General features: G+C 42.9%; 1 protein-coding gene across 4 annotated transcripts in view; it reads left to right on the top strand.

Moving 5' to 3' along the window:
- Positions 1-25,359, top strand: part of ELOC (elongin C) — a 34,281-nt gene extending 8,922 nt beyond the window's left edge. For all 4 annotated transcript variants that reach the window (XM_030215629.1, XM_030215624.1, XM_030215636.1 and 1 more), the window contains 3 exons: positions 7,590-7,639; positions 16,100-16,243; positions 24,898-25,359. In XM_030215629.1, coding sequence (XP_030071489.1) covers positions 7,636-7,639; positions 16,100-16,243; positions 24,898-25,088 — 339 coding nt within the window. In that variant the 5' untranslated portion in view covers positions 7,590-7,635 and the 3' untranslated portion in view covers positions 25,089-25,359. The remainder of the gene's footprint in view (positions 1-7,589; positions 7,640-16,099; positions 16,244-24,897) is intronic.
- Positions 25,360-26,951: the final 1,592 nt, after the last annotated feature.

The following is a 26,951-nucleotide window of genomic DNA, read 5'->3' as shown; positions in this document are numbered from 1 at the left end:
CTCCCTCCCCTTTAAGCATTTTATAATGCACATATAAAGAAGGGGCAGTGGAATATCTTTAAACAATTTTTGTATCCTATTTTCAAGTATAGATGGAATCCGAATCAACATACATAATTTAAAACAATAAGTAATCTTTTTGATTAGAGGGACCAAAGAACTCAATTACCCCACCCCAAGTTCTCTAGTTGCTGATGCTGTGCTGGGCCATGGCTTTGGCGGCTCACTCCATTCCATAAAGAGTATTTGTACATGTTCATATCCGCCTCAGAGAAAATGTAACTTGTGTGATGATTTGTACACTACCTGGGCTGATTCTGGGTGCCTATTTTATAAAGGCACAAAGTTGCCTATGTTGTTGTTTCTGATTTAATTTTTTTAAATGTCTTAGCTTCTGTATGACAAAATAAATTCTATTTCTCAAGAAAAATTAGTAATTTTTTTGTCACTGACATTTTTTTACCCCCTCCCTAATTCTTGTTTCATGCATTTTTTTTTTAAGTCTTTTGGCCTTTAGCCACATTCTCATTCCTCCTCTAACCATGTCTCTGCAATCCTTCACTGTTTCTCTTTCTGTGGCTTTTGAAAACTAGTAGGATGCTCTTCGAGTGTTATTCATGGTCCATCTAAAATAACATAGTCTCTTGTTGATAAATGAAGTTAAGGCTGGAGGGGGGAGAAAACTGTATAACTTTTACGACATTTAAAAGCCATCCCCTCTTTAATAGTGCCAATTTACGTGAATGTCAATTTAGGACTTTATATAGGGCTTTTGTTTTAAAACCAAGCATATAAGACAAACTATGCGGTCTTAAATAAGGAACAGCTAAGAATACATGGATCATGCAGTCTGGAAACGTTCCAAAATTCGTACCTATTGGCTGGGAATAGTTCACTATTTGGAAAAGTTGTTGGGCTATCTCATTAGGACATCACCAATGGGTATTTTATTGGGGCATTTGGACACGGTGGGTTAAGAGATAAAGAAGCAAAGATCATATTTACTAAAGCTTGTATGGCGGGGAAAATGTATTTTACGGACTTGGTTGAGGGAAGAAACCCCTATGTACTGGCAATGGCACAGTACCTTTAATAGTTTATTATTTATAGAGGCCGGGGATGCTGGTTTTATTCTCAAACATTGTAAGGCATTTTTGTCAATTTGGAGCCTTTACCTGAATTCTCTGCCTTGTAGATTGTATAGTTTGATCCTGTACACATTGGATGGAAGAAAAGGTGGACTATTATTAGATAACCCACTTGGGAGCAGTGGGGGGTGGGGGAGAGTAGGACTCTTATTCTGTGAAGGAGCGAAAGGTAGTAAGAACACAGGCTTTCCACTCTGTTTTGCTTTGGGCTTAATTGAAAGGATTTAAGAAGGCGGGGTGGGAATACACTAGTTTTGGGGGATGTTATATACATAAAAATGGTGATATACTGTTGCGATTCTGTTCTTTGTTACCATTCAAAGCAATTCCATTTGATTTGTTTTTGTGATTTTTGACTGTATCATATTGATTTTTCATCAATAAAAATGGTTTAAAGTGCTAGACAAACTGCAGCTACAAAGCACAATAAGGAAGCATGGTAACCAAAGATTGAGTAGGTTCTACAATGATGCAGTAAGTAGGTAGGAATAACCAGTAAGACTTAGAGGCATTCTTTTAAAGCACTTAGACTTACAAAGTTCTATAATAACCTGTGGAACTTAGAGGCATTCTTTTAAAGCACTTAGACTTACAAAGTTCTATAATAACCTGTGGAACTTAGTAAGTCTAAGTTCTTTGAAAATGAGCCCCTTAGTAGATCAAAATATCCTTATGTGACTACTATGTTGGTATGCTACATTGTAAATCCAAGAGCCCAATACTCCACAAACACAAAATATGGAGGGACATATGATGAGCAATAATGATGGGGAATTGATATTTTCTCATACAATACTTTATTCTTCATACAAAAATGTCCTTTCAATTCAACTTGCTTGAGATGTTACAACTTTGAATCAGACCCGTCACCAACATGGTCCATGTTTTGGAGACCTGCATCAGGGCATAGGTCCTAAAACATCACTAAAAACATAGTTAAAGTATGTCAAAATTATATATCTAAATTACAGTAGGAGTTGGATTGGTTGGATAAGTTATGACACACCTTTATTAGTTGGCATCCTTTTTTTCCTCAGGCGCCATTTTGAAGAATGTATGTTTAGATTAATGCTGAAGCACATTGAGGCATGTGTTATGTATGGAGGATGTGATTTATGGTTTAGATATATAATTTAGACCATGAACTAAATAAAACAAATAGGGGCAAGAACCCTAAAAGTCAATACAAATATGCAAACTACAGTAGGAGTTCTCTTAGTCTGACTTCCAAAGAACACTGATTCTTACAGGGGGAAAAAGCCTCAAGAAGCTCACAAGTGCTATCAGCACATAGAGCACGGCTGCTTCATCATTGGCATGAAAAAACCTCCTTATATTGAAACAGCATTCAAACAGCTGCAAAACTGCAACGCAGTTGAATCAGAATAGTACTTAACAATACCCCTTCATCTATAGACTATTTCCTCTGTTTACATGACTTTTTTTTTAATCTTTATTTTAGATTTTTACCAAACATAATAATTATGAGTGATATTACACAAATTGAAATAAAATTTTTCGTTCAATACAAGATGAATTATTCCACACAAAATAATATTTTCTAACGACCACAATAATTGAAATAATCCAAGAAAGATATAGAAATATCTCCGCTTAAGAAGCAAAATCACATAAGTTTAAATAAAAAAAGTAGCTACATTCCCAAATGGGTTACTCAAATCCTGCATACAGCGTTGCATAAGTGACTAGACTTGCACATTGACCTCTTCTCTGCTTTTTAGGAAATCATCTAACTGTTTTGGGTCAAAAAACTGATATTGCTTAGACTGCAAGATTAATCTACATACACATGGATATCTCAAAAGGAATTTTGCCCCAATCGCCAGTGCTCTTGGGCGCAACGACAGAAACATCTTGCGTCTCTTTTGGGTTCCCTGGATAAATCCGGGAAAGCTCACTTTCGATCCCAAAAAATAAGGAATCCAAATGCCTTAAAGAAAGTCTAAGAACTGCGTCCCTATCTATTTCCAGCGCAAAGGTTACGAGCAATGTAATTCTCTGTATTATCACCTCAAGGGATGACTCTAGGAACACTGTGAGATTCATTGCCCCTTGCCCAGGTAAATTTACTGATGTAGTAACATCAGTCTGCAGATAATAAGCTCTAGTTATTGGGGGCATTGAATTTTCAAGCATGCCCAGAGTGTCCGTCAAATATTTTTTAACCATTTGCATTGGAGTAATAAGTGGTGATCTCGGAAAATTAATAAATCGCAATGTTAGTCTCTTAGCTTGATTTTCTAAATATTCCAAGCATCTTAGGGTAAAATTCTTGTCTTTTATAAGGGTTTGCTCCACAAGTCCAATCTTTTCAATTTTTTCAGACAGTCTTTTAACTTCAGAGGCTTGGCTTTCATTAGATTTTAACTGAATTAACGCAGTCTCTGACAAAACTTTAATTGTCCCCATATTTTTTAGAATTACTATTTGCAGTGCAGATTGGGTCTTAGAAGTCAAGTCCCAAAGTGACTCCAAAGTCACTACGGCTGGTTTCTCTATCTCTCCCATAATACAATCCGGAAAGGGGGCTTTTGAAACTTGTTCCAGAGTACTCACTGCCATTGCTGAATGGACAGGCATAGATGAAAAAACTGGTTCCTCCAAGTTTGCAGCTCCAGCTCTCCTCTCCTGCAGGCTCCCTCCCTGCTCAGCCTGGTTTCTCTCCATATCGGCAGGGCTTGCTTGAAGATTCTCCCTTCCGGGCTATGGGGGCGCCACACGCTCGACAGGGTTGAGGGAAGCCCCGTCTACGCTGTTGTCCTGCTCCAAAGCGCAGGCTCCCACAGTTGGAGTAGACACCATCTCGGGACCGGGCACTACTGCATATCGATCCATCGTCGTCTGTTGCAGCAGAGGAGTTCCGCTCGGGACGGAGGGAACCTCCCGAACCTTGCCTTGTCTCTTACCCATTTCCAAACTGGTAAGGCGCTCACAGCAGCGTTCGCAGGGATCGAGTCTAAGTGCGTTCGTTGATGCTACTTAGTCCGTCGCCATCTTGGATCCTACATGATTCTTTACTGCCTGATTCTCAAGCAGATAGAATCTAGTCTGTTTTTCATCCAGTCACAAATCATCAGGTCAATTATGTATTACACAAATACGCAAATTCACATTGTCTGTTTGATACGTACCCTACTTATCTCCTCAAGTCAGCTCCTGATTTATTCTTACATCATTTACACTCGAATCTTACTTTGATGTTGTCTAAAGGTTTCTTTCCCTCTGACAATGGCAATATTATTTTGACTCCTACCTAAAAATACCCAAACTAGCCAAAATTTAGCTTCCAACTATAGACCAGTAGCCTCATTTCATCTTCTTGTTAAAGTAATGGAAGGACTTGTCATGCGCCAACTTATGGAGCATCTCCAGCTTCCTGCCATTTTGCATAGTTCACAATCTGGTTTTAGGCCCTCTTACAGTACAGAAACTGTGCTTCTCACCCTCTTAGCTAACGTTAGGAGAGAATTAAGTTTTGGCAACAAAATATTGATACTTCAATTTGATCTGTCCAGTGCCTTTGATACTGTTGCTATAATAGTCTTGACTATTACGGAATCTGTGGAGTTGTCATGAAATGGTTTTCTGGCTTAAGATCTAGGTCATATCAAGTCAAACAATCAGGGGTAATTTTTTCCACTTGGTCTCCTGGCTGTGAGGTTCCTCAGGGTTCCCTTCTTTCCCCCATCTTGTTTAACATTATGAGGATTCCTCTTGGTCATCTTTTAGAAAAACATAGTCTTTTGATATACATATATGCTGATGATGTCACCATTTATATCCCATTCTCAAAGATATTACTTAACATAACTCGCATGATTAGTCTACTTATAAAACTTATGGAATCATGGGCTTCTAATTTCAAACTAAAACTTTAACACGGATAAAACTAAGTTTGTAATAATAACTAACCCTCACAATCCTATGAATCTTAATAACTTTACTATTAAGATCAAAACCTCAAGTGTCTTACTCATTTTGGAAGCTAAAGAGATTGAGGCAATTTTTCTCTAAATCTGTCTTTTGTACTTTGGTTCATTCCCTTGTCCTCTCCAAATTCGACTATTGCAGTTCCAGCTATGCTGGACTTAAAGGTGATCTTCTCAAAAAAATTGCAAACAGCTCAGAATACTGCTGCTCGTCTTGTATATAGATCTTGTTTCGCCAAAGCCACGCCTTTTTTTTTATATGAGCTACATTGGTTACCAGTAAGAGAGTATATTTTCATTCACCAAATTCTGTTTGGTCAAGCCCCATTATTTGTGAATAATCTTATTGAATTACCCCCTCGTAATTCTTTCATCTTTTAGGGAATATCTTGTCTTACATTTCGAATGTGATGAAAAACACAATTCACTCTAATTTCTCATATCAAGGCACCAAAATTTGGAATTCTGTTCCTAAATCAATCAAGTTTACAGATGATTACCTAATTTTAAGAACGCTTCTAAAAACACATTTCTTCAGTCTGGCCTTTCTGAATACAAAGAACTCTGTTTGAACTTTACTCACATCCTTTTCTTAATCTTGTTTCATCCTTTTTCCCCATCTAGTCCTCCATAATTATACTCTTACCTATTCACTCTTATTTGTTTGTCTTTGAGATAGTCTAAATCCCTGGTTACTTACTGCACATCTATTAATTTGCTTCTTGAAGTTATTGTAATTTGTGTTATATTTGTACATTATTATGTTCACTTATTGTTTGTAAACCACATTGAACTTGTCTATTTCGGGTTAATGTGTGGTATAAATGTCACAAATAAATTCTCGAAGGTATTCAAACAGTTTGCCATCAGATGAAAAATTGTTAGAACAACAACAGAATGATTCCAACTTTGTGAAAGCTGCCTTTTGTAATTGGACAGCATGACGATGATAATGAAGATGCGAGTGTTGAATTAGACATTACTTCAAATGCAGATAATGACGTTGATGATAAAGTACTCTTTGCTATATGGAAGTCAAGTGTTTCAGAGAATCCCTTGATCATAACCTGCAGACCCAGTCAGAAGTAATATTGCAACCTGGCCTGATTTGAAGGAACTTTTTATCAACAATCCACTTTCTGCTATTGCAGTTGTTGATTTTTTTTTTTTTAATCTGTGCTGGATTAATGATTTACAAGCACACTTGCATGAGTGACAGTCGTTTAAAAAAATTTGTTTTTTTTTTACTAAAAGCAAAGTGGATTGAATTGTAGAGCAGTAACATTTTTGGGATAAAAACATTAACAGTAGTTGCATTCATTGTAGTTGTGGTACTTTTACTTTCAAAAATATTTTATTAGGCAATAACTTTTTTATTTTTACTTAACTAAATTTTTTAATGTGTTCACTGCACTTTTTACATAAATGTTAAAATATACATTTGACCTAGTACTTTGAACAACACTGCTACTAACCAAAGCAACTGATTTTTATTTCAGCGTACATTCTTCTAACCAGTCAGCTTCATTAGCAGCAGATACAATCTAACCCTGGCCCACCTCAGTACTGAATATCTGTCAATAAAATCAGTGTTGAAACTCCAGTTGACTTCCACAGTTGGGCAAAGATAAAGGTTGAACAAGAATGGGGAGAGTATAGAACCTTGTGATACACCTCAATTAATATCCAAGGGCAGAACATGCATTTTGAAATCTCCCGAACACACTTATTGTGCCTTTTCAGCTAAAAAGGAAGCAAACCATGCGATGAAGCTGCAGTGTAGTAAATTTAAAACGAATCGGAGGAAATTTTTCTTCACTCAACGCGTAGTTAGACTCTGGAATTCGTTGCCGGAAAAAGTGGTTAAGGCGGTTGACTTATTGGACTTTAAAAAAGGGTTGGACGGCTTCCTGGAGGAAAAGGCCGTAGAATGTTATTGAATGGATGTGGGAATAATCCACTTTTTCTGGGATGGGCGGGACAAATTGTTTGTTCTTTTGGCCGCTCTCAGAGGCAGAGTGCTGGGCTCGATGGACCCTTGGTCTGTCCTGGCATGGCGATGCTTATGTACTTATGTACTAACCAGGTTAGTGCTGGAGCTCTTACCGCCACCTCAGTTGGTGGCAGTAAGGGCCCCCCCCCCCCCCCCCCCCCGAAATGGTCATGCAGCAAGTGCTTCACTTGTCCCATTGCCATTTCTTTAAAAAAAGGACCTACCTTTTACCAGCTGTGGTAAAAGGGGGCCTCGGCACATCAAAAACACATGCCAGGGCAGGCCCCCTTGGTAAAAGGGGCCCTCAGAGAATGACGCATACTTGAAAGATGGCAGTGTTAAAATGAAGAATCATTTGAAATATAAACCACAAGAATGCTAGGAGTGTGACTTTCATTAAATTCTTTCCTTAGCATGTGGTACACAAAATCTAATACTGCATCTGTACATTTTACAAATGAAAGAACTGCTGTAAACATTTGTTTATTTTGCTTACAGAATCTTTCTGTGAAAACTTGTGCTGAAGCTAGACATTTCTTAAATAATGGGTAAGTGTTATCTGTTTCATTTTACACTTTTAAATTAGTTTGTAAACTTCCTGTTTTTTGTTTGATCAGTTTGTCCATTAGCATTTGACCAGCAAATTTTTTAGAATGGAAATTTCAGTACTCTCCTGTCCCAACTGAGATTAAGCTCTGAGGGCTGTCATCCCATTATCTCCTCTACACAGGCAATCTGACACCCCAGTATTGTCACTCTGCAGATACAGAACCTGAGAATGCTTTAGAAAAGTATATTTTACCTATAGGTGCAAAAATGTTTATGAAATCTTAGGACCCTGTTTACTAAACCCTGCTAGAGGCATGCTAGCGTTTTTAGCATGTGCTAACCATGTAGATGCCCATAATATTACTGTGAACATCTACACGGTTAGCACTTGCTAAAAAAGGTAGCACACCTTAGTAAACAGGGCCCTTAGATTTGTAATCGGACTTCTTCCTTGTCATCAAGCAGATGAAGCCATTACGTATGGGTTGTGTCCATCAACCAGCAGGGGGAGATAGAGAGCACTCAACTTTTCACAGTGCCTCATGGCCAGCTAGCTCCACTGCCTCTTCAGTATTCTCTCTCTCCCCAAGCAGGGTGGCTGCAGCTTCTTCGAGCTCCATCCTGGCTTGCCAGTTATTAGCCGGGGTGTTAGAGGCTATAGCAGCTTCACTTTGAAGGTACATAGGCCAGCCCTTTCCCTGCGTTACCCATGCCCCCGTGGATGTGGACATATTAGCTTGCTTTTCCCTGTCCTTTCCCACTCAGTGGATGCAGGCACATTGGATCGCCTTTCCCTGCCTTTCCCACTTATCTGAGCCTCCGGAGTGTTTTTATTTACCTCTTTTTGCCTCTGCTTTCCTCACAGCGTTAAAAAAAATAATAATAATAATAATTAAAGTTGCGTCACGCTTTAGCGCAGCGATCTTGGAAAAGAGGTTATTTTCTTGAGATTCTTCTGCAGGACTGGAGCTGTGATATTCGGTCTAGTGAGGTAAGAGTGTTTAATGACTCCTCTGGGGTGGGCCCGCGATTGGGACGTTTTTGGCGCGAACCGCCATTTTTTGAATTTTACCGCCGTTTTCGGCGATGGCTGCGGAGACTGTAAAGCGCTGTTCTAAATGTGGCAAGCGCAAATCAGCAGCGGGGCTCTGTAATTCGTGCTGTACAGACGGTAGAGCCGGCCCGAGCATGGCGAGCGGCGATCTTTTGCGCTCTGACCTGGCAGCGGACGCCATTTTGGATTTTCCACATGGCGCGGCCTCCGTTGCGACGGAGAGCCCTGAATCCGGGGGGTCCTTTGAGTGAGGCTAATAATAGAGCTGATAGCCCTGGGCAGGATCCAGGTGGTCAGGGAGCGGTTTTCTCCCCTGATTTTGTTTTAATGCTGCATAGGGCGTACATGCTTAAAAGAGCTCTTCCACAGGGATCTTCGGACCCTCTGCCTGCCCCCCCCCCTCCCCCAGTGGATCCTGGCCTTTTGGAGTTGGCTTTGCCTGTTTCTTATCCTCCCGATAAACGCAGACGGGCTAATTCCCCTTTTGAGTGTGGCGCACCCCCCTTTTCCCCCCCGTGGTCGGGCTATGAGGATTCTGAGGGGTCTGGCAGAACTTCTTGGGCTGAGGAGCCAGAGTCGGGTGCAGAATTGCCACAGGAGCTTGATGATCCGTCTGCGGTGAGGATTTTCCACTGCGAGGAGCTGCCAGCGCTTATTTCAGATGCCTTACAAGCCCTCTCGATTGAAGATCCTAGGAGTGGCTCAGCCTCCTCAGTTAATCCAAGGATGGCTAGTACCAGAAAGCCTGCTCGAGCCTTTCCTTTGCATGACTCCATCCAAGAGCTTATTTCGGCTCAGTGGGCTGACCCCGAGGGACCTTTGAAGGTTGCCAGGGCTATGGGGCAATTATACCCTCTGAGTGAGGAACATTTGGCTCGCTTTGCAATGCCTAAAGTGGATGCCCTGGTCACGGCTGTGACAGAGAACTACCCTCCCTGTTGAAGGAGGTGTTGCCCTGAAGGATATTCAAGACCGCAGGCTTGATTCAGCTCTGAAGCGGTCCTTTGATTTGGCAGGTCTCACTGTTCGGGCTTCTGCATGCAGTTGTTATGCTGCTAGAGCCTGCCTGGCTTGGTTACAGCAGGCAATAGAACAGCCCGGTGATGGAGCGGAGACCTTAACTGAAGTGGCTCCGCGGATGGAGTCGGCCTTGTCCTTTTTGGCTGACGCCCTTTATGATATGGTCAGAGCTTCGGCTAAACAAATGGCTGTAGCAGTGGCGGCTCGCCGCACTCTTTGGCTACGACATTGGGCGGCGGACATGGCCTCTAAGCAAAGGTTGGTGAAGTTGCCCTTTCAAGGCCTTCTCCTGTTTGATGAGGAGCTGGAAAACATTGTTAAAGGCCTGGGGGATTCCAAACCTCAGCGCTTGCCCGAAGATAGGCTGAAGCCTTCCTCTAAGGGTCAGGCGATCCGCTCCTCTTACAGACCTCGCTTCTGTGAAGCTAGAAGGTACCGCCCGGGACGTGCTGCTGGGTTCACTTCGCGTGCCCGCTTTCAGCAGAGAAACTCCTTTCGCTCGGACAAACGTTCCGCAGCTGCCGGTTCAAGGCCTGGAATTCAGGGGCGACCCTCTCAATGATGGTGCGCCGGCCCCCTCCTCGTTTCCTGTCATTGGAGGAAGACTTTCCCTCTTTTTCGAGGAGTGGGCCAAAATCTCCGCAGATCAGTGGGTCTTGGACATGATCAGAGACGGATACCGAATAGAATTCGATGCCCCGGTGAGAGACGTGTTTATGGAGTCCCGATGCGGTTCTGCCGCCAAACGGGTGGCGGTAGAGGAGACTTTGCACAGTCTGTGCCAGATAGGGGATGTGACCCCGGTGCCTCCCGCCGATCAAGGTTTAGGCCGCTACTCCATTTACTTTGTGGTGCCACGAAAAGGCGGGTCTTTTCGCCCGATCCTGGACTTAAAAGAGTTAAACAAGTCCTTAAGAGTGCGGCATTTTCACATGGAAACCCTGCGCTCCGTCATTGTGGCGGTACAGCCAGGAGAGTTTCTCACGTCTCTGGACCTGAAAGAAGCTTACTTGCACATACCAATTTGGCCCCCGCACCAGAAGTTTCTGCGGTTTGCGGTGTTGGGAAAACATTTCCAGTTTCGGGCCTTGCCTTTTGGCCTCGCCACAGCTCCCCGAACCTTCTCCAAGGTAATGGTGGTAGTAGCTGCCTTTCTCAGGCGAGAGAGTATCTGGGTTCACCCGTACCTAGACGACTGGCTCATCAGAGCAGACCCAGAAAAAGAGAGTCATCTAGCTACAGCCAGAGTGGTTTCAGTCCTTCAATCTCTGGGCTGGGTCGTCAATATGGCCAAAAGTTACCTGACCCCCTCGCAATCTCTAGAATATTTGGGGGCCAGGTTCGACACAGCCTCGGGCTATGTGTTTCTTCCCGAGCAAAGGCGATGCAAGCTTCAGAATCAGGTCCGTCTGCTCCTGAGGATGCCCCGCCCGCAAGCTTGGGACATTGTCCAGCTGTTGAGATCGATGACGGCCACCTTGGAAGTGGTGCCATGGGCGAGAGTGCACCTGAGACCTCTACAATATTCTCTACTTCAACGATGGTCTCCAGTGTCTCAGGATTATCAGTGCAGACTTTCTTGGCTCCCTGCGGCCCGCCTCAGTATGGAGTGGTGGCTCTCGGACAGCATGTTGCGGCTGGGAATGCCGCTGGCGCTCCCCGATTGGTGCCTAGTGGTGCCGATTGGTGCCTGAAGGGCTGGGGCGCACATTGCCAGGGGAAGCATGCCCAGGGTCTGTGGACACCCGACGAGTTGCCTGGAGTTGAAAGCGGTGTTTCTGGCTCTTCTGGCCTTTCAAGTGACCCTGGAAGGATTGGCTGTCCGAGTGATGTCGGACAACACGACAGCAGTGTCCTACATAAATCGACAAGGCGGCACTCAGTGCAGAGCTCTAGCTGCGGAGGCCGAACAAATTTGCCACTGGGCCAAGCTGCATCTACAGTCCCTGTCAGCAGCTCACATTGCAGGTCAGAGCAACGTGCAAGCCGACTATCTAAGCAGGCATCAGATCGATCCAGCGGAGTGGGAACTAGCAGACGATGTATTCCTGCAGATGTGTACCAAATGGGGCAAGCCAGTGATGGATTTTATGGCGACCAGTTCCAATGCCAAAGTCCTGTGCTTCTTCAGCAGACTGAGGGATCCTCGCTCTGCCAGGTTGGATGCCTTGGCTCAACCCTGGCCCCTGGGCTTGCTGTACGTCTTCCCTCCATGGCCCTTGATAGGGCGAGTGCTCCTGCGGATTCGGCTGCATCCAGGAGAAGTGGTGCTCATCGCCCCGGAGGCCTTGGTATGCGGACCTCCGACAGATGCTGTTGGAGGCTCCCTTTCCGTTACCTCTGGTTCCGCACCTGTTGTCACAGTGGCCATGGAGGACGCCTGCCGCTTTGGTGTTATGGCATGGCAATTGAGAGATAAAGGCTACTCAAATAAGGTAATTTCCACTCTCCTGCAGGCCCGTAAGCGCTCCACTTCCGTGGCTTATGCCAGGATTTGGCGCCAGTTTGAAGTCTGGTGTGTTTCAAGAGCGCTTTCTCCGTTGCGGGCTCCTGTCTCGCCGATTCTGGATTTTTTGCAGGATGGTGTACACAAAGGCTTGGCCTATAATTCCCTGCGGGTGCAAGTGGCAGCATTGGCCTCCCTGCGTGGCAAGGTTGAAGGCGTGTCCTTAGCTGCTTATCCAGATGTGACATGGTTTCTTAGAGGGGTGGTTCGGCTCTGTCCTCCCGTGCGGGCACCTTGTCCAGCTTGGAACCTGGGGTTAGTATTGAAGGCCCTTCAGGGGGCTCCCTTTGAACCGCTTTGGCGTGCTTCAGAGAAAGATTTGACACTGAAGGCCGTCTTTTTAGCGGCCATTACCTCGGCGAGACGGGTGTCAGAGCTCCAGGCGCTGTCCTGTAGAGACCCTTTTCTGCAATTCTCAGAGTCAGGGGTCACGGTTCGGACCGTGCCTTCCTTCATGCCTAAGGTGGTTTCAGTGTTTCACCTAAACCAGCCTGTTTTTCTTTCCTCCTTTGTTGAGGAGGAGTTTCCAGATTCATTTGGGCAGTTGCACCTTTTGGATGTGCGCAGGACTCTGTTGCAGTATCTGCGAATTACAAATTCTTTCAGGACCTCTGATCATCTTTTTGTGCTGTTTGCAGGTCCTAGCAGAGGGTCTTCAGCATCTAAAGCCACTATTGCCCGTTGGCTCAAAGAAGCTATCTTTTCAGCATATCTGCTGTCTGGCCGGGCTCCGCCTGAAGCCTTTAAGGCACATTCCACAAGAGCGATTTCCTCTTCCTGGGCGGAAACTGGAGCACTATCTCTTCATGAGATTTGCAGTGCTGCAACATGGGCTTCTAAGCTCTCTTTCGCTCGACATTACAGGCTGGATGTGGCTGCCAGGAGGGATGCGCGTTTTGGAGCACAGGTGCTAGCGCGTGGTGTGGCTTGTTCCCACCCTATTTAGGGATTGCTTTGTTACATCCCAAATTAGGTTCTTACCATGATAATTTTCTTTCCTTTAGTCATAGCGGATGAAGCCATGAGCCCTCCCTGTATGATTGTCTGTATTGTAGTGATACTGATTTTAGGTGCTGTTCTTGTTTCCTGAAGTTATATTCCTTCCTTGGGGAGTCGGAAAACAGTCTTCAGGATTCTTGTTACAGTTATAGGAGGATGAGTTCATTCCCTCCAGTTCATGTTTTGGGAGGATGAGTTTATTCCCTCCAGGAGGATGCAAGTATTCCCTCCGTTTATACAAAGTGGAGGACGAGTTTATTCCCTCCAGGAGGATGAGTTCATTCCCTCCTTTTTTGAGTTTATGCCCTTGTTAAGGGGCCATCGTTCGCTGTGAGGAAAGTTCATGTTATTCCCATTGCGGTTTGCCATACTGCTTTGGAAGCTTCAAATACTGAAGAGGCAGTGGAGCTAGCTGGCCATGAGGCACTGTGAAAAGTTGAGTGCTCTCTATCTCCCCCTGCTGGTTGATGGACACAACCCATACGTAATGGCTTCATCTGCTATGACTAAATGAAAGAAAATTATCATGGTAAGAACCTAATTTTCCCATTTTGCTGAGCAAAGGTCATCTAACTGAAAACAAAAGAATTATTTTCTGGAAGAAGAAAAAAGGCAGTGGTTAGTATGGCAGGCTTCCAGGTACTTTTTATCATTGTCTTTCAGAATGAGCTTTAAGGCAGATCAGTGTTTACACTGAAGTAAAAAAAAAAAAAAAAAACCTTTGAGTTTTGTCTCAACACTTGTTATACTGGGATATTTTAAACTGATAAAAATGGGAGCACCTTTTTTTTTTTTGCACCAAAGCAAAAATGATCTAAATCTGCCCCGTCATGGCAGCCAGCTGAAGCAATATTTCCCTTGCCCTTGAGGCATACAACTGTCTGCTAATTATGGTGCCCTCTGTCAAGGATCAATATTTTTACATATTCATTACTAAACTTGCTGATTTGGAAATTTAAATGGGTGTTTCTAAGCTACAGTACAGTGTGTTGGATGATTTTATCTTGTCTGAGGATCTCAAGTTTGTAAAGTAATGTGACAAGGCAGTGACCAAATCCAGAAGATGTTAGGCTACATAAAGGATATAGCCAACAGAAAGGAAGAGGTGATATGTCTTCTATACCAAGGTTCTCAACCTGGTCCTCGGGACACACCCAGGCAGTTGGCTTTTCTAGATCTCCACAATTAATAAGCACAAGAGATATTTGCATGTGGTGGAAGCAGTGCGTGCAGACCTGACTCATGCATATTCATAATTGATTGGCTGGGTGTTGCTCTCTACAGATCAGTAGTGGAGTGACAGGTACAACCCTAACCACTTTACTAGATAGGCTAGATGGGTCTGCTGTTCTTTATCTGCCATATTTTATTATGTGTACAATATGTAGCTGTCTGCTGAGAAATAATGTTGTAAACTGCTTTGATGGTGCACAAGACTTCTGTTTCGCTATAGATAACAGACATGACCTGCTCTGCCAAATGTGAAACAGTACAGACTTGTCCTGTAGGATGAGATGCTAAACTGTTCTGTCCCAACAGGAATTTTTTTCCAAATGAAGCGAAGGATGAAAATCAGGGAGTCATGTACTGTATTTTCCATTTTATGTAGGCCACATAAAACTGGGTGAACACTTCTTGAAAGACCTACTCTTGTTTTGCACTTTTTTTTTAATTTGGGGTACCCATTATGTGAAGTTGGTATTGTGAAATGCATGTTGATGCCTTCAGACATTATACCTCTGGTTTGGCATGTGTCCCTTACTAGTTCATCTCTTTCTGCTTTCTCTCTCTCCCCCCCCCCCCCCCCCCCCCACTTCTTCCCACCATCTTTACACTGGCATGAGGGCTGGGTGGCTGTACAGGAAGATGCCCTCACAATTTGTTCTGTCATAAAATAATGTATCAGTCAATGAATGTTCAACTGTGGTAAGCACAACTACCAGAAGAAGAAGATTAAGGAGTCTGATCTTACCTAAGTTTGGACAACTTTTCTTCTTTCTTAAAATAATTATAATTACAGCTTTAGCAACAAGACTATTTTAACAAAAACTTTTTGTGGTTTCTAACTACAAGGTTTGATGTTTTGAAGAGAAACCATGCAGAAAGTGATTTTAATGTTCTCATTCATTGCAGTTATATAGCTCATATGTTATTTACTTTGCATCCTTTTGTAAGGATTTTGGCCTTAACATCCTCTTCAGATATAGCTTACACAGAACTGATTGGACACTCATCTGAGTGTGCTGAGTGATTCCCTGCATTTATTTCTCACCAAAAGTTTTGGTCCACTCTGTTTTGTCTCCCCCATCTCAATCTGATATTTCTTCCCTTCCACTTGCTCTTTTCTCTTCAGTTTCTCTAACATACCTTGGGATCTACGTAGTACTACTACTGATTTCCATTCTCCCTCCTTTATTCCTATCTTGCTTTCTTTCTTTTACCCCTGCTCAGCTTTGTGTCCATTCTCCCAAACCTCATTCTCTCTTCTTTCTCCTTCCTTTTTCTGCTGTATATAGTACATATTGCACAATTTCAGCCTTGGCCACAACAGAAGGGAGACAGCTCTTCTCTTGGGCAGTAGTGCCCCTATGGCCTATTGGTTGGATGCAGTCATGCTAATAACCAGTATGCTTCTTCCAGAGTAGGCAGGAACAGCAATACCTGAGGAAAGTACTCACTATCTCCCACTGTGGCCACTTACTGGAAATGTTAGCACAATACCGAAAAGACATTCACTAACTTTGTATTTACACTCTCAAGTCACAAACTGATTACTGAAAACTTCATGCCCTTTTGAGCGAGCTTGTCTTTCCTAATGTCTGAAGACTGCATTGCATTTTCCAAGTACAATGACATTACTGTGAATATCCTTTCCTGTAGATGGAGAAGAGAGGACATATGGCGGCTGTGAGGGCCCTGATGCTATGTATGTTAAGTTGATTTCATCGGATGGGCATGAGTTCATCGTTAAGCGGGAGCATGCACTAACATCAGGGACAATAAAAGCAATGTTGAGTGGTCCAGGTAAGGTCTGTCTTTAAACTGCCTCTTAACTTTCAAAATGTCATATCTGGTCGAGCCAAAAAAAGAGGCCAGTTTTGAAAGCTGGTTGAGATAGTGCCATTCCAGGCGATGGGGTTTTGTGTTATCCAAAGCTCTTTGGTCTGCCGTTTATCTGCCATTCTTTTAATTGCTCTGCTAATACCTGCTTTTACTTGTGACCTCATGGAGTGGAGGAGTAGTGTAGTGGTTAGAGCACTGAGCTTGATAACCAGGGATGCCTGGTTCAAATCCCACTGCTGCTGCTTTTGATCTTGGGCAGTCACTTAATCCTCCATTGTCTCAGGTATAAAATTAGATTGTGAGCCCTCCAGGGACAGAGAAATACCTAGTGAACCTGATTGTAACTCACTTTGAACTACTACTGGAAAAGGTGTGAGCAAAATCTAAATAAATGACTGAAAATGTCTCTTGTTACAATTGAGAGAGAATAAGATCTTTGGATTGCCTTCATATGGCACTGGTGTGAATCTGCATATTGGTGCATACTAGCTCTTACCCAGTAAGACCCGTATACAAGAATCTGATCAGTTTCTGTAATGGAGTTCATTGCACCATCTGCTTTGGTATTTATCTGACAACAGCTACAGAAAGAATTGTGTGTTCTGTGCTGTATTGCCATTTTACTATGCCTGAGTTTGGAAAACATGAATTTTAACAGATATGCTGAGCAGATAGGTCTTTGAAGACAGCAGTTCACTATTCACAGAATCACATGATTGAGCATTGCATTGAATAGGAATGTATTTTAGAGTTCCCTTCTAGCTACTTAGAGGTCATGACTGGTACTGCAGTTGCTTTCAGTTCCTGGTAGCAAAGAAGAAAATGAAGAGACCTGCCGAGGGGCGGAGAAGAGGGTTTGTGTAACCAGTGAATTGCTGTCTTCCAATAAACACCTGTTTTTAAGCAACAGAGCTTTCTCTGACGATGAGCAATTTCCAGTTATCAAACACTTGGGACTCCTTCGCTAAGAGACTGGGGTGTGGTGTGGGTTTTTTGGGTTTGTTTGTTGAATATAAAAAGTGGCCTTAGTGCACCCTTACCTAGGTCTTTCCCGCATGCTAAGACTATTTTTACCGCTGGGGTAAAATGGCTGAATTTTTATTTTTTGGTATTTAATGACCTCTTGCTACTTTTGCCGTTATCACATGGCCATTTAAAACAGATTAATACATGAGCCATTACTGCCACCCATTATGTAGGTGGTAAGTGCAGTAACTGGTTAGTGTGTGGCAATGTAGCTTCGCTAACCAATTAGCACAGAACATGCCCACTCTGCCCCCAGACATATCCCCACCACAAAAAAAAAATAAATTTTTTTAGTGTGTGGGTAGTGTGCGCACATGCCAAAATTACCACAGGATGTCTCGGTGCGCCCATGGTATGCCATTTTTTTGCTGCGGTTAGCTTTGTGAAAGGACCCCTTAGATTGTGAGCCCACTAGGGACAGAGAAAGTATCCGCATATAATGACGTTTCCCAAACTGCACCATAGTGAAGTCGCAGCTGGGAGATGCTTGCATGGTTGCAGTGAATTCTGAGCCCCGCCACACTGGAGGTGGAGGATGTACTGTAAGGGTGCAGTGAATCTTTCCACTCAACCACCCCCCCACCAGATGATGAGGGGCAGCAGTAGAAATTCCCTAAAGCTGCCTTCTGCTAACCCGGGGACTGTGGCTGACAGACTTCCAGGCTAGTGGCTGGTAGTGTGTAGGAAACACTGCCATGGACCCGCTGAAGCAAGAGGGAGAGTTGTGGGTGGGGTAGAGAGGGAAGGAGAGATGCTGCATGTGGGGGGTGAAGGGGGGAGGAAGGGAGAGGTACAGAAGAAAGGTGGTGAGGGATGAAAGGAAAAAATCTTGTATATGTGGGTGGAGGGGAGAGAGAAATGTTGGACATGATGGAGGGGTGGAAGGGAAAGATGCTACATGAGATGTTAGACCTGGGGCACAAGGGAGGGGGGGGAGAGAGAGATGGTGGTCAATGGGAGGAGGAGGGTAGATGCTGGATTGGAGGGGGAGTGGAGGAGGGCGTGTGTGGTAATGCTGAAGTCAATGACTGAAGCATGCCTCCAATTTGCTGTGGAGCTCGGGTCTCAGGTAGTGGACCTCTTCAGCTGGTGGGTCTTCTACATCCCTGCCAGCAATACTCCATACTGTCATAAGTACATAAGTATTGCCATACTGGGACAGACCGAAGGTCCATCAAGCTCAGCATCCTGTTTCCAACAGTGGCAATCCAGGTCGCAAGTACCTGGCAAGATCCAAAAAAGGGTCCCAAAAAACAACAAGGCAAACGATCTGCAAAATCCAATATGGGAAAGAAAGCCAGCAGATCAATATAACATCAGAAAGATTTTATTGAAGATACCGTATATAAACAAATTGCCTGGCACAATGCCGTGTTTCACCCACCAAGGGCTGCGTCAGGGGCTACAATAAATCAAATTTTAATAGATAAAACATGAAATATAAAACACCATACAACCATATTGTCACATATATCTATGAATAAACAAATTATATATAAGGTATAAAACAATATACGTCCATAATAGAATATAAAACATAAATAAATAGTTATTTAGTGTACATAGAGGCATATTTTCAAAGCACTTAGCCTTCCAAAGTTCCATAGAAACCTATGGAACTTTGGAAGGCTAAGTGCTTTGAAAATATGCCTGATAGTGTACCAGAAAAGGCACTTGATGCACATAAATAAGCATATCACAAAACACACTATAAAATATCAAAAATATGTATATAAAAAATTATTATATGTGATATGTAATATGACAGTTAAATTAACTACTTAAAAATATCAACATATACATAAAAAATAAATATATACATATAAAAAATATATATAAAAAAAACAACAAAGCAAGGGCACTGATGTAAGCATAACAACTTGAACATATATAAATATGTAAAAATATATATTTAGAAAAATACAGAATATATATATATCATTCAATATAACAAACTAGCAAATAAAATTACAGAATGGAATAGTGGGAGGACACATACCTAATTTGAAACCTTCTGAAAGGAACAACTATAAAAAATAAGAAATAATGAATATATAAATGAACACAATCAAAAATGTTGTACCAATTACATTAAAAATATGTGGTACCAGAAAAATAATAAAAACACAAAAACCAAAAGTGATGAAGAATAAAAATAATAAAAATAAAATACCCAATTATCATATGCAATGAAGAGGTTACTCACTTGTAGTGCATAATAGACGAAAAAAACAGCTCATACAGCAGGGTGGACGCAGCTTATTCAGCTCCTTCCAAAAAATCTGCTCCTGTGCTTTGGCCAGTGGTAGCAGGGGTGTTGGGGGCTATTGCAGCTCCACTTTAAAGGCACATAGGTTCGCCCTTTCCCTGCCTTACCCGGCCCCCGATGTGGATGTAGACACATAGGTTTGCCCTGTCCCTATCTTTTCCCACACTCTCCTTTGTGGATGCAGGCACATTGGTTAGCCCTTTCCCTGCCTTTCCTACTCTACTGATCCTCCGGAGTTGGAAATTTGCCTCTATTGCTGTTGCCTCTAACTTTCCTCACAGCATTTAAAAAAAAAGTTGTGTCGCACTTTTGCTCTGCGATTCCAGAAAAGAGGTTTTCTTCTGATTGTGCAGCGTGACCGGAGCTCTGGGACTCAGTCTGGTTAGGTAAGAGTATTTTGTAGCTCCTCCGGGGAGGGCCCGCGATCAGAACGTTTTTGGTGCAAATCCGTCATTTTGAATTTTCCGCCGTTTTCGGCGATGGCTGCAGAGGTTGTTAAGTGCTGTTCCTGTTGTGGCAAGCGCAGATCCGCAGCAGGGCTCTGTAAGTCGTGCTCTTCAGACGTCAGGGCCGGCACGAGCATTGCGAGCGAGGTTTCTTCCCGCTCAGTGGAGCTGGCAGCGGGCGCCAACCCCGCAGAAGCGGAGGGGTTTGAAACTGAAGGGGAGCCTCGTGTGGAGGCTAACAGGGGAGCTTCTATCCCTGGACTGGAACCGGGAGGCCAGGGTGAGCCCTTCTCACCTGTTTGTGTTGCTGCTGCATAAAGCATTCATGTTAAAAAGAGCTCTCCCGCAGGGGTCTCATTCTGCCCTGCTAACTGTTCCCCCCTCCAGTGGAGCCTGGCCTCGGATTGCCGTCAGGCGCGTTTTCCCCTCACAGCTGGCCGCAAGACAAGCGCAGAAGGGTTAATTCCCCTTCAGAGAGTGGCGCACCCTCCTTCCCCCCCCCCCCCCCCCCCGTGGTCGGGATGTGAGGATTCTGAGGGGTCTGGCAGGCCTTCATGGTCTGAAGAGCCAGAGGAAGGTGCAGGATTGCCACCTCAGGATTACCATGAGGTAATAGCCAATGCAACAGCGTTGCTGGGTTTGTAGAAACTTGGCAACTAGACCCTTCCAATATCATCTCTATTCCTCTCCTCCCTCCCTCTTCTCTGCCCTTCTCATGGCGCCCTATGGAATGCCCGCTCCATCTGCAACAAACTTTCTTATATCTATGACCTTTTTATCTCTCGTAGCCTCCATCTGCTCGCCATAACTGAAACTTTGTTCTCCCCTGAAGACTCTGCTTCAGTTGCAGCCCTCTGCCATGGTGGTTATCTCTTCTCCCATACTCCTCGCCCTATTGGCCGTGGTGGTGGTGTTGGTCTATTATACTCTTCCAAATTTCAGTCTCTTCTGCCACCTCAGTCTCTCTGCTTCTCTTCCTTTGAAGTCCACTCTGTCTGCCTATTCACTCCTTTGCCTCTTCGAATAGCAGTTATTTATCGTCCCCCTGATAAATCCCTTTCATCCTTTCTCAGTGGCTTTCCTTCTTTCATGATCCTTCCTCCCCCTCCCTCATCCTTGGCGACTTTAACATTCATGCCAATGATCCCTCCAACTCTTTTGTCTCCCAGTTCCTCACTTTAACATCCTCCTTCAATCTTAAACTATGCTCCACTTCCCCTACCCACCAAATTGGTCACTGTCTTGATCTCATCTTCTCCTATAACTGCTCTCCCTCCAATTCCCTTACTTCAAATCTTCCCCTCTCTGACCGTCATCTAATAACCTTCACTTCCTCCCGCCCAATCGCGTCCTATCTTAACCAACTTATCTAGGAATCTCCAGGCCATCGACCCTACCACCCTATCCTCCAATGTCTTGAATCTCTTCTCTACCACTACGCCATCCAAATCTGTCAATGACGCTGTCTCTTCCTACAATACTATTCTATCCTCTGCCTTAGACACTCTTGAACCTCTCATGCCCCGTCCTTTAAGACGTACCAAATCTCAGCCCTGGCTTACCCCTAAAATCCGCTACCTATGTTCCTGTACCCGTTCCATCGAACGCCTCTGGCTGAAATCTTGTGCCCTTGCTGACTTCTCACACTTCAAGTTCATGTTGACCTCCTTCCAATCTGCTCTCTTGCTTGCCAAACAAGGACTACTACATCCAGCTGACTAATTCTCTCGGCTCAAACCTTCAACTTCTCTTCGTCACACTAAACTCTCTCCTCAAGGTACCTCCACCCCCAACTCCCCCCTCACTATCTCCCCAGACCCTAGCTGAGTTCTTCCATGACAAGGTTCAGAAGATAAATCTTGAATTCTCTACCAAAAACCACCCCTGCCTCTCCTTCCCCTTGTCCGTTCCCCTATTTCCTCAACCCCTCTGTCCTTTTCCTCCTTTCCTGAGGTCACTGATGAAGAAAGATCTCATCTTCTCTCCTCCTCAAAACGAACTACCTGCTCCTCTGATCCCATTCCTACCCACCTTCTTAACACTATCTCTCCTACTCTCACCCCTTTTATCTGTCATATCCTCAATCTCTCTCTTTCCACTGCGACCTTTCCTGATGCCTTCAAACATGCTGTGGTCACACCGCTCCTGAAGAAGCCTTCGCTTGACCCTACCTGTCCTTCCAACTATCAACCCATCTCCCTCATCCCCTTCCTTTCGAAGTTACTTGAACGCGCTTCACCGCCGCTGTCTTGACTTTCTCTCATCTCATGCTGTTCTTGACCCACTCCAATCTGGCTTTCGCCCTCTTCATTCAACTGAAATTGCACTTGCAAAAGTTTCCAACGACCTGTTCTTGGCCAAATCCAATGGTCTCTATTCTAGCCTCATCCTTCTCGATCTATCCGCTGCTTTTGACACTGTCGATCATAGCCTACTTCTTGATACGCTGTCCTCACTTGGATTTCAGGGCTCTGTTCTTTCCTGGTTCTCCTACTACCTTTCGCTTCGCACCTTTAGTGTACACTCTGGTGGTTCCTCTTCTACTTCTATCCCTCTACTAATGGGTGTACCTCAGGGTTCTGTTCTCGGTCCTCTCCTGTTCTCCATCTACACTTCTTCCCTTGGCTCTCTGATATCATCTTATGGCTTTCATTACCATCTCTATGCTGATGACCCAAATTTACCTCTCTACCCCTGAAATCTCAACCAACATCCAGTCCAAGGTTTCAGCCTGCCTATCTGACATAGCTGCCTGGATGTCCCAATGTCATCTAAAACTTAACATGGCCAAAACTGAGCTTCTCATCTTTCCCCCTAAGCCTACATCTCCTCTCCCCCCTTTCTCTATTTCTGTGGATGGCACTTTCATTCTCCCTGTCTCATCAGCTCGTAACCTTGGGGTCATCTTTGACTCCTCCCTCTCCTTCTCTGCTCATATTCAACAGATTGCCAAAACCTGTCGTTTCTTTCTCTATAACATTAGCAAAATCCGTCCCTTCATCTCTGAGCACTCTACCAGAACCCTTATCCACACTCTTATCATCTCTCGTCTTGATTATTGTAACCTGCTTCTCACCGGCCTCCCTCTTAGCCATCTCTCTCCTCTTCATTCAGCTGCGCGGTTCATTTTCCGCCAAAGTCGCTACACTCACATTAGCCCCCTCCTTAAGTTACTTCACTGGCTCTCTATCCGTTTCCATATTCAGTTCAAGCTTCTCTTATTGACCTATAAGTGTATTCACTCTGCTGCTCCCCAGTACCTCTCCACTCTCGTCTCTCCCTACGCCCCCCCTCGAGTACTCCGTTCTGTAGATAAATCTCTCTTATCCGTCCCCTTCTTCTCTACTGCTAATTCTAGACTCCGTTCCTTTTGTCTTGCTGCACCCCACACCTGGAAATACTTCCCGAGCCTGTGCGTCTAGCCCCGTCTTTGGCCGTTTTCAAGTCCAAACTTAAAGCCCACCTCTTTACCACAGCTTTTGACTCCTAACCACTACTCACTTGCCCTCTCTTTTAACCTCACCTATTTATTCCCTTACCCTTAATTGTTCTGTCTACCTGTCTTATCTAGATTGTAAGCTCTTTGAGTAGGGACTGTGTTTTTATGTGTGGTGTACAGCGCTGCGAATGCCTTGTAGCGCTAAAGAAATGATAAATAGTAGTAGTAGTAGTTTAGGATAATTTAATTTATTTTATGTAAGGTCCCTTTTAAACTTTGTTTTGTATAGAGTATTTGTATCGGTCTGATCTTCGGTTTTATTATTGATTTTCCTTCTATGTCAAATTAATAGAAATTCTCTGAGGACAAGCAGGGCAGCATATTAACGTGAATGGGTGACATCATCCAATGGAGCCTGGCACAGGAGCATCCTTGTCTTCTTTTTCTAAAACTTTTGGTGGTTCTACCACACATGTGCTTTCCAGGACCATGCAGGACCAGACAGTCTTTTCTTTTCCACAGAGTTGAAAAGACATTCTCGAGAGCCTCTTCTGTCACAATTTGTATCTGTGGTTTTTTTTTTCTGCTTGTAAGTGCTGTGCAGGACCAGATTTGCCCTCTTTATTCTTCTTTTTCGTTTTCCCTTAGTTTTGTTAGCACTTTGTTTCCCTTTTTTTCCCCTTTTGCTCCTTGGCCCATTGAGCATTCTGATCAAGGTACAGGGTTTTGTTTTGGGTTTTTTCTTACTTTTTTCCATCATTGAGCCAGCCTATTTTGCTTTGCCTATTTTTCCCCAATATGTCTCGGAAAACTCCCAGTGGTTTAATCAGTGCTCTAGATATGACAATACCTTTTCAAGGATGGACCCTCAATTGGTGTTGCCATGCCTAGGGCAGACTCTTGAAGCTCTCGCTCATCTGTCAGCACATGGCCAAAAGGACTCTTGAAGAGTTGAGAGCGGCACCAAACCATTTTTGGACCTGAGTAATCCAGTCCATCAATTTCGGCCAAAGAACATAATAAGGAAGGCAACTCAAAATACATATAACTGGGCCCTTAAAGTATGCTGTGTAGATCAGTGTAATTTTTAATGCCTTTTGAATTGTATTTTTCTTTTTTACACATCGAAATATGAAAAGTGTAGAAGGGTGTTAGGACTCTTAAAAAGCACTGTAGTATACTTTATAGTTCCTCCCTGCAGGGGCCTTATTTTTATTTCACTCTCCATTTTAATAGGGTTTTTCCTTAAAATCTAATTTCATTGATAGTTTATAGTACAATAATTCCATTTCTGTGTCTAGTAATTGGGTTGTCTTTGAATAGAAAATAAATTTTAAAAAATTACCATTTCTAATTCTCTTACTAAAATATGTATTTAAGTTTATAAATCAATTTGTTCAAAGATGATATGTAGATTTTATTTTGTGTTTTGCAGGACAGTTTGCAGAGAATGAAACCAATGAAGTGAATTTTCGAGAGATCCCATCCCATGTGCTATCCAAAGTGTGCATGTATTTTACATACAAGGTTCGCTACACTAACAGTTCCACAGAAATTCCTGAATTCCCCATCGCCCCTGAAATTGCACTGGAACTGCTGATGGCTGCAAATTTCTTAGACTGTTAAAAAATAAAAATAAATTATAATGAAAAAGTATCTTAAACAAGATTTTTTTTTTTGCTTGTATTTAATATGTTTAGCTTGTTTAGCAGTCTTTATTTTTTCACATTGCATGTTGTATATAGTGTTCACTGTAGGGGAGTAAAACAATTGTTTTTCAACCCTTCCTCCAATTTATTCCATTCAGGTTGACTTCTTTATTTTTATTTTTATTTTTTTTTGGTGGCTAGAAAAATAAAGAACATTTTCACAGACTAATAAACCAGTGTGACAATTAGCATATGCGTATGCTTTCTTTCCAGTCGCATTCTGTTTTGTATTTTGGTTTCATTTTCCTCATATCAGCTGGTGATAAATGTTACCTTTGCAAATTAGATGTGAATTTTTGCTCAAGGCCTGTTTTATGAAGCAGGCCTTTGGCATATGTGCGATAGCAGTATTGGTGTATGCTATTAGTAAATTTTCCAATATATAAATGTTGAGGAGCCAATGTCATGGCTTATATTGACTAGCAGTATTTTTTTTTTTTTTAGTATTTGTGAAAGTTAAATGTAGCAAGTCTTTTTGTACTAATATTGTAACAAAAGCAAGGTATCCCTTACCAGAGATCCAATGTTTTTTCTGGATCATTGGCTGCTCCTCTGTACTCGAGTTTCAAATAAGTAGGCCAACACACTCATTGGTTTTATTACACTGAGGCAGTCAGTATTATTGCTGTTTTATCTGAGTGTTAAAGGATGGAATATACTTTTCATTAACCTGCAGGATGTACAGTCGCATCTGATTTCTTTCTCTGAAATGTTCATTCTTGACCTGGTATGATTTCTCTTCACACATTTGTTAACAGACTAGATTGAAACTGTTTGCTTTAGTCTTCCTCTGTCTAAACTTAACCACAAGATCCTTTTGCATAGCTATCGCTATTTACCTGCGCCATTTGTAGTTGAGACAAGGGACAAAATACATAACACAAACACAGAAGGGATGACAGAGAGGAATTTAACATGTGATACTGTGGTAAAATAACCCAACTTAGTAGCCCATATTAATGACTTTCTCCCCTTAATGTATATACTACTTCTGTTCTAGAGAAAGAAGTATCTTTATAAAATATTTATATTACATAGCCACTGACCAAAACATTTCTCTACATTAATTCTCCTGGTTCCCTTTAGACTTCAAAGCATACTGTAGTGCTTTAATGTGTTGCTAGGTTTTTGGTAACAATGATGTTGTGTATATGATATTGAAATATAAATGCTAGGGAGAAACAATAAGAAAAATATGGTACCTGCTATAAAATCAAAATAATCTCGGTGCTGTCACTACTTAGGCTTTTTAGTGTGTGCTAATGCTAGGCACCCATATATTCCTATGAGTGTCTTTAGCATTAGTGTGTGCTAGTTTTTAGTGCATGCTAAAACCGTTAGCACACTTACTGCACAGCTTAGTAAACAGGGCCCTAAGATAATTAAATGAAGTTATAAATAAAATATATGCTCAGTTCACCAAAGTAGTTGCCAAAAAAACTGTGAAAACTATCCATGGAACCATCATAGCACATTCATTTTTTCCATATGCACATCCTATGAAAGGTATCCTAACCAAGGAAATTTTATCATCTAGCCCTTTCACCAGGGATAAAGCGCCATTATCACAAAAGAGTACTTATATAGTACATATGCACTTACCTTTATCCAGGTAAAATTGTTCTCGTGCTGGTTGGTTCCATAAAATTACAAAGGGACCCTTTTACTAAGCCGCGTAGGCACCCAACGTGCGCCAAAATGGAGTTTACCGCCCAGTTACCGGGTGGCCCTTGCAGTAATTTCATTTTTAGCGTGTGTTCGATAACGGTCGTGTGAAAAA

Source organism: Microcaecilia unicolor, chromosome 1, assembly GCF_901765095.1.
Source record: "Microcaecilia unicolor chromosome 1, aMicUni1.1, whole genome shotgun sequence".
Lineage (NCBI taxonomy): Eukaryota > Metazoa > Chordata > Amphibia > Gymnophiona > Siphonopidae > Microcaecilia > Microcaecilia unicolor.
This window is presented reverse-complemented; position numbering and strand designations above follow the sequence as displayed.